Source organism: Aythya marila, assembly GCF_965140915.1.
Source record: "Aythya marila genome assembly, chromosome: 1".
Lineage (NCBI taxonomy): Eukaryota > Metazoa > Chordata > Aves > Anseriformes > Anatidae > Aythya > Aythya marila.
Genome location: NC_139042.1, coordinates 131,434,881 through 131,441,843, shown reverse-complemented (window position 1 = coordinate 131,441,843; position 6,963 = coordinate 131,434,881). Strand labels below are relative to the sequence as shown.

General features: G+C 53.2%; 1 protein-coding gene across 3 annotated transcripts; it reads left to right on the top strand.

The window, feature by feature from the left end:
- Window positions 1-843: 843 nt before the first annotated feature.
- BHLHE41 (basic helix-loop-helix family member e41) lies at window positions 844-6,007 on the top strand. Of its 3 annotated transcripts, none has more exons than XR_014316774.1 (6): window positions 844-1,160; window positions 1,313-1,376; window positions 1,555-1,662; window positions 1,800-1,911; window positions 1,992-3,312; window positions 5,273-6,007. XR_014316774.1 is itself a non-coding variant. In XM_082751941.1 (5 exons), the coding sequence occupies exons 1-5, from the start codon at window positions 1,099-1,101 to the stop codon at window positions 2,975-2,977; spliced, it is 1,332 nt and encodes a 443-aa protein (XP_082608067.1). In that variant the 5' UTR covers window positions 844-1,098; the 3' UTR covers window positions 2,978-4,734. The 3 variants fall into 3 exon arrangements, 1 of the variants encoding a protein (XP_082608067.1); XR_014316775.1 differs by having other exon boundaries at window positions 1,992-3,385; XM_082751941.1 differs by lacking the exon at window positions 5,273-6,007 and having other exon boundaries at window positions 1,992-4,734.
- Window positions 6,008-6,963: the final 956 nt, after the last annotated feature.

Sequence of the window (6,963 nt, the reverse complement as noted above, 5' to 3'; positions counted from 1 at the left end):
CTGTCTGCCTGCCTGCCTGCGTGCTGCTGCCATTTCCCGGCGGGCACCTCCCCGCCCGCCGCCCCCCCCGCACGGCCTGGGCCCCGCACGTTGCGGCACGGCCGGGGGGAGCGGGGGGCACGGGGGGCAGCGACACGAGCACACGGGCCCCGGGGGGGCGCGGGGCGGTGGCGGGGGGAGGTCGGGTCACGTTGGCGGCCCTGTGCGCGGCGTGAGGAGGGATTATGTGCGGCGGGGGGGGGATGGCAGCAGCGATGGGGACAGGGGAAAGGCACGCTTGAAAAGGGAAAATAACAGAAAGTGTAAATAATAAAAAATGAAATAAAAGGAAATAAAAATAATAAAATAAAATTAAAATTAAAAAATAAAATAAAATAAAATAAAATAAAATAAAATAATAAAATAATAAAATAATAAAATAAAATAATAAAATAAAAAATAATAAAATAAAATAATAAAATAATGCAAGAAAACAATGCAATAAAATAAAATAATGCAATAAAAACAAAACCCTCCAAAATTAAAAAAAAAAAAAACAAAAACAAACAAAAAAAAAACACATTAAAACATCAAAACGCAGGGCCGAAGCGCGGCGGCAGAGGCGCGCAGGGGAAGCCGGCCTCTCGCAGGGCGGCCCCGGGGGTCGGCGGCGGGGACCTCCCCCCGTCCCCTCCCCTCCCCTCCGCAGCCCGCCGGGGGCTCCCCCCTCCCCGCCCCCCCTTCCCCGGGCCCCGCCCCAGGCCCCGCCCCCCCCGCCCGCCCGGCGCGCGCCGCACGTGAGCCGGGTGCGGGGCTGGCTGGCGGCGCGCGTGCCCCGCGGGCTGGCTGGGCTCGGCGTGGCGCGGCGCGGCGGGCGTGTGAGCGGCCAGCGGGAGCGAGGCGGGCAAGGGGAGCGGCGGAGGCAGCGGGGGGGGGCAGAGCCGTGCCGAGCCGAGCCGAGCCGAGCCGAGCCGTGCTGTCGCATACTTTGGCCGCTGCACGGGAGAGCGGGGCCGGAGGCTGCATGTGCACAGAGCCACCCGCGGATCTGCAGGGACCGCTCGCAGCATCCCACGGCTTCGACCGAGAGCAGCGACGAGACAGCGGCCGCCGCCAGCCATGGACGAAGGAATCCCCCGCCTGCCCGAGCGGCAGCTGCTGGAGCACAGGGATTTTCTGGGGTAAGGCTGCCTCCCGGCTCGGCTCGGCGCGGCTCCCGCGGGACGCGCTGCAGGGCGCCGGGGGCAGAGCCGGCCGCCGCGCCCGGCTCCGCTCGCCCGGTCGGGGTCTCTGTCTCCCGCCGCCGCCGCAGGACCTTTGTGTTTTTCTGCAGGCTGGACTATCCGTCCCTGTACATGTGCAAGCCCAAAAGAGGCATGAAGAGGGACGAGAGCAAGGTAAGAGGAAGTTTTCCGGGGCTGCCCAAATTTCTCGGCGCGGCTTCGCCCCCCGGAGCATCCCCGCCGCCGGCGCTTGCCACTGTCCCCGGGGGGGCGGCGGAGGCCGGCATGACACTTGTTTTGCTTTCGGTCGGCGTGCCCCTACCGCCCGGCTTCTCCGGGTTTTGCTCCCTAGGAGACATACAAGCTGCCGCACAGGCTGATAGAGAAGAAGAGGCGAGACAGGATTAACGAGTGCATCGCCCAGCTGAAGGACCTGCTGCCCGAGCATCTGAAGCTGACGGTGAGGAGTGGGACTGCCCCTGCGTGGGGTGTGGGTGGGGTGCGGGCACCCCGACCCTCAGCCCAGGGACCGCCGTCCCTGAGCCGTGGGCACACCACAGGCTGTCAAGCTGACGCCTCCCCCCTCTGTCCCTGCAGACGCTGGGACACCTGGAGAAAGCAGTGGTGCTGGAGCTGACTTTGAAACACCTGAAGGCGCTGACGGCCTTGACGGAGCAGCAGCACCAGAAGATCGTCGCCTTGCAGAGCGGTAAGTGGGCCCTGGGGGGAGGCGCAGAGCCGGGTGGCCCAGGACGAGCAAACACCATCTCCTCTTGGCTTTCCCCGCAGGGGAGCGGTCCATGAAGTCTCCCGTGCAGGCCGACCTGGATGCTTTCCACTCGGGCTTCCAGACGTGCGCCAAGGAAGTGCTGCAGTACCTCTCCCGCTTCGAGAGCTGGACTCCCCGCGAACAGCGATGCGCCCAGCTCCTCGGCCACCTGCACTCCATCTCCTCGCAGTTCCTTGCCGGCCCCCAGCTCCTGTCCCCGCCGCCGGGCCCCCTCACCAAGGGATCCTCCTCCTCCTCCTCTTCTTCCTCCCCGCCCGCCCCCCCCTGCCACAAGCCGGAGGGCCAGGCTAACTGCGTGCCCGTCATCCAGCGGACTCACGCCGCCGAGCTCAGCGCCGAGACCGACACGGACACGGACAGCGGCTACGGCGGCGAGGCCGAGGGGCGCTGCGAGCGGGGCCAAGCACCGGCTGCGGGGGCGCCGGGGGCGCTGCCCGGCCTGGCCATCAAGCAGGAGCCGTCGGGGGACGAGGCGCCCCCCGCGCCCAAGCGCCTGAAGCCGGACCGCGGCGGCAGCCCCCTGCCCGTCCCGCCGGGGCTGGCTGCGAGGGGCGCCGAGGCCGCGGCGGCGGCGCTGGTGAGACCCGAGGCCGCGCTGCTGGGCTCGCTGATGGCCCTGGGGGCGGGCGGCGCCGGCGGGGGGCCCTTCGGACAGCCGGCCGCCCCCTTCTGCCTGCCCTTCTACTTCATATCGCCCTCCGCCGCCGCCGCCTACATGCAGCCCTTCCTGGATAAAGGCAGCCTGGAGAAGTATCTCTACCCCGCCGCCCCCATCCCGCTCCTCTACCCCGGCATCCCGGCGCAGGCGGCCGCCGCCGCCGCCGCCGCCGCCGCCGCCTCCTTCCCCTGCCTCTCGTCGGTGCTCGGCCCCGCCGAGAAGGCGGCGGCCACCGCCGGGCTGTCCCCGGCGCCCCACCTCCCGCACCCCTTCGCCGCCGCCGAGCCCGCCGACGAGCCCGAGCCCGCCGCCGACGAGGGGCCCTGAGCCGCCGCCGCCGGGCCGGGACCCGCGGCCCCGGGCACTGGAGGGCGGGGGGCGGCTGCGAGGGGTCGCCGGGGCCGGGCCGAGCCGGGCCGGGTCGGGGGAGGCGGCTCCGGGAGCGGGAGCAGGGCCCGGGAGCGGGGAATCGGCCGCCCCCCCTTCCCGGGAGTCCTCGGCTCCCGCAGCGGACCGCCGAGGATAAAATTTGCTACTCAGTATTTTTGTAATGTTTGGCTTTATAAATGCGTAAATATGTTAAGGAGGAAAACAAAACAACAACAACAAAAAAAAACAATACACACAAAAAAGGAAAAAGAAGAAGGAAAGGAAGAAGAATAGTAAGGATACTCTTTTCTCTCTCTCTCTCTCTCTCTCTCTCTCTCTCTCTCTCTCTCTCTCTCTCTCTCTAAGGTAACTTAAATGTTGCACCTTATCGTGAGTGGGTTCGTACAGTGTCCCTGGGCCCCACTGAGGAACTTGCACTTGGCCGGGAGACCTGGGTGGGCTCAGGGTGAGGGCGGAGGGGCGGCGAGGCAAGGGAAGGAAGGGGAGACCCCGGCGCCTGTGGTAGCACTTTATCGGGGAGCGGCCCGTGGTCAGATGAACCCTGAGCCCCAACCTGCAGTGCCTTGAGCACCCGGGGATGCTGCGAGGTTTTGGCTCCAGCGAGTTGTGGGTGTGCAAGGGAAGGAGGGTCAGACCCGTTATGTAACCTTGTGTTTACTTTTTTTTTGGCTAAGGTATACAGGTGTGGCAAGTGCGTTTGTTCTCACCCCATCTTTATTTATGTTCCTGAGAGATTTTTCCCCCTAACCTTGCTGTATAAAATGAATGTTTCTGCACTGAACTACGAAAAGAACCCCCCCGTCCACTGCCCCCCCGAGAAAACACAGAACAATTCATCAGCCTGAATGCATTTTATCCTAAATTGTGAATGGCACAAACTGAAGGCTGTAGGTAAACCCCTTGCTTTGCATTCAGAGGCGATCAGCCCACGGGGGACAAATTTCTTGTATGGGTTCTCTCCTCATCCCATTCTCAAATGTTGCTATTTCCCTTTCTGGAGACAAACCAGACGCCAGATAATCACACAGATAAAGCTTTTATAATAAGGCTTAAACCAAGACCTTGCCTAGATATTTTTAGTTTGTTGCCAAGGTAGCACTGTGAGAAATCTCACTTGAATGTTATGTAAGAGGTGAGACACAACAGTCTGACTTGGAGTGAATAAGTATCCTGGGTCTGTTAGTCAGTTTGGTGCATTTGCTGCTGCTGTTGCTACTGTTTGCCTCAAACGCTGTGTTTAAACAACGTTAAAAAAATCTTACTAGCCTACAGAGTGGCTGTATGTAAATAGTTGTTAATACATCCAATTAATGATGTCTGACATGCTATTTTTGTAGGGAGAAAATATGTGTTAATGATATTTTGAGTTAAATATCTTTTGGGAGGATTTGCTGAAAAAGTTGCACTTTTGTTACGATGCTTATGCTTGATACAAGCTTATGCTGTCTTAAATTATTAAAAAAAATAAATCCTGTCTGCAAGAAACCAGCTGTTTTAGAACAGTTTAGTATGTGATATATTAGAAATCAATCTTTATATTCAGTATTTTCCAGCACTCCATGAATTCTATTATCTAAATATTTCCACACTATTTTGTGATTAAAAAAAAATTCTTACTAAGGAATAAAAACTTTAATACACAAAATGGGGTTGTCTACTAATTAAAAATCTCATGATAATACCTAATAATGGGCACACTGAGCTTCAAAACGCATCATTGCGTGGCTTATGATAATCATTTAATGCCTCTTCACATTTTTAAGCTGGGTTTCAATTTGCTTGGCTTCCTTTAACTAACTTCAGCAAACTCTCAGAATCGCACGTTACACTAAGCAACATTTAAATCATGCACGTGGAACACGTATTTCTTACTGGTGTTTACTTTCTTCCCCTCTTGCAAAATATTAATTGTGTCTTTTAAAATTAATATTTTACACTTCTGGTGCTGGGTGTAAGCTTTGTTTACCAAGAGCAAATGTTACAATTCACGTGACAATCTAATGGCATGAGCATCATGAACTCTGGAGGAATGATGCATGTTCCTGCTTGGAAAGCACCAAGGAAAACTGAACATTTGGGTTGGGGGGGTTGGAGGGCAGTAGGGGGAATAGAGTAGTGGAAACAGGCAGGTAATTCATAGCATGGAAATGCAGCACTCCAAAGACTGACTTACACAGATTTGATATCTGAGCCGCTTATCACATTCTCTTTCAAAAATTCTTCTTATTCCAGGGAAATAAAATTAAGAAAACCCTCAAACGGTAGCCAATGTTTATGTAAGAGAGAAATATAAAGGAAGTGTTTCGCGCTCCCTCTACTGGTTCTTCAACACCAATGACTCTGTACTCACGGCCGTGCTGACAATGAATGAAGCTGGAGCACAAATGTCACAGAAAACTCCAAGACTTGTCCAGATTCCAGCAGTCCTCTGAAATGCAGGAGAAAATAATGACCGTGGTGAAAAATAAGCTCTCTTTTCTAAACTATTCAAACGCGATTGTTAAGAAACAGGTATATGCCTTTTTTTTTGTGTGTAGAAACTATAATGAAATTAATTCCTACTAGAAAAAGATATAGAAAGGCTCTCTGCAGATGTGCATTTTCCATCAAGTGGTGGCAACAGGCCAAAGGCTGCTGCGATACATCCCTACAGCTGTTGAAGTCAGCTATTTGCGGGCTGAACTCAAAGGTTATCAAAGGTAATGGAAAAACCTGCCACTGACCACAGTTGTCTTTGGATCCTGCTCTGTGCCCTGGATTATCACAGGAGTGAATGTGAACGAGGTGCAGCTCTTCAACTCCATAACTCACCAACTTTGACCTGCATACTTAAACAGCTTAATTCTTGTTACTTTATGCAGGGATGAATGCACTTACATGCTCTGGCTCCTCGCAGCAGGGAGGGAATCGGCCCTACCAAGTATGAGGTCCTTCCCGCCGTTTTATTATATTCACAGAAACAGTGGAGCCACCAGCACCTCTGGAAAAAAAGGGAAAAAAAAAAAAAAAAGCAACAAGAAACCTGTACCCCTCATGAACAACTTGGAAAAAAAAAAGGATGGGGGGGAAGGAGGAGAGAAAAAAAAAAGAAAAAAAACTGTACCCCTCATGAACAACATGGGTGGTTTGAAACCTGGATGCAGACCAGGCTGTATGTCTTTTTCATATTTCCAGCCTTTGGGAATATGAATCAGTTTAGATTTCATTGGGCTATAAACCAAGATCCTTATAGGGTTTTACCAATTTCAGTATTTACCATGTACAATAACAGGAAAGCTTATTTTTATTAGCCCTGGAATCAAGCATCCCAAATGACTTCACGCCAAGTTACAGTGTCAATAGTGTCTATTAAATTTTATTACATAAAACATAAAGACAAATATGTGTTCAGATAATAGCAATGCCCAACAAAAGCAAACAGTTTTTTTTTAAAGAAAGGGGGGGAGTTGTAATTGAGACTGATAATCAACAGCTGCTGGAGGCAAAAGGCAAATGACAAGAGGGACCCTAAGAGTCAGCTTCAATTATTCAACTCCAGGCTTCCTCAGTTCCCTTTGGAGCCTAAGTCAAACTGTACGTTTCACATTTTCTCAGAGTTAAAAACAAAACAACAATGAAAAAAAACATACACACACCAAAAAAAAAAAAAAAGGACAACAGCCTGACAGACTTTAATATACATTCACTTCTGTGCAAGTATTAATGCTTGTTATTTCCTACACACTTTCTGTAACTCTGCCATATATGGAGCAACTCTCAGCTGTGCTTCCCGAGTGCTCAGAGCTCAGAGTGCAGGACTGGGTGCTGCATTTATTGCATACACTTGGGTACGTGCTGTATTATTTCTCATAAGCCACAAGATAAAGGCTTTAATCTGGTAAATGTATTTTCTTAAGCAATAAACTTTGAAAACAGCTCTTATT

Excerpts from the sequence above, each read along its gene's own strand:
- BHLHE41 (XM_082751941.1), top strand. The coding sequence starts at position 1,099 with ATGGACGAAGGAATCCCCCGCCTGCCCGAGCGGCAGCTGCTGGAGCAC. Across the intron at positions 1,161-1,312 it reads GAGCACAGGGATTTTCTGGG|GCTGGACTATCCGTCCCTGT; the intron begins GTAAGGCTGCCT and ends GTTTTTCTGCAG. Across the intron at positions 1,912-1,991 it reads GATCGTCGCCTTGCAGAGCG|GGGAGCGGTCCATGAAGTCT; the intron begins GTAAGTGGGCCC and ends CTTTCCCCGCAG.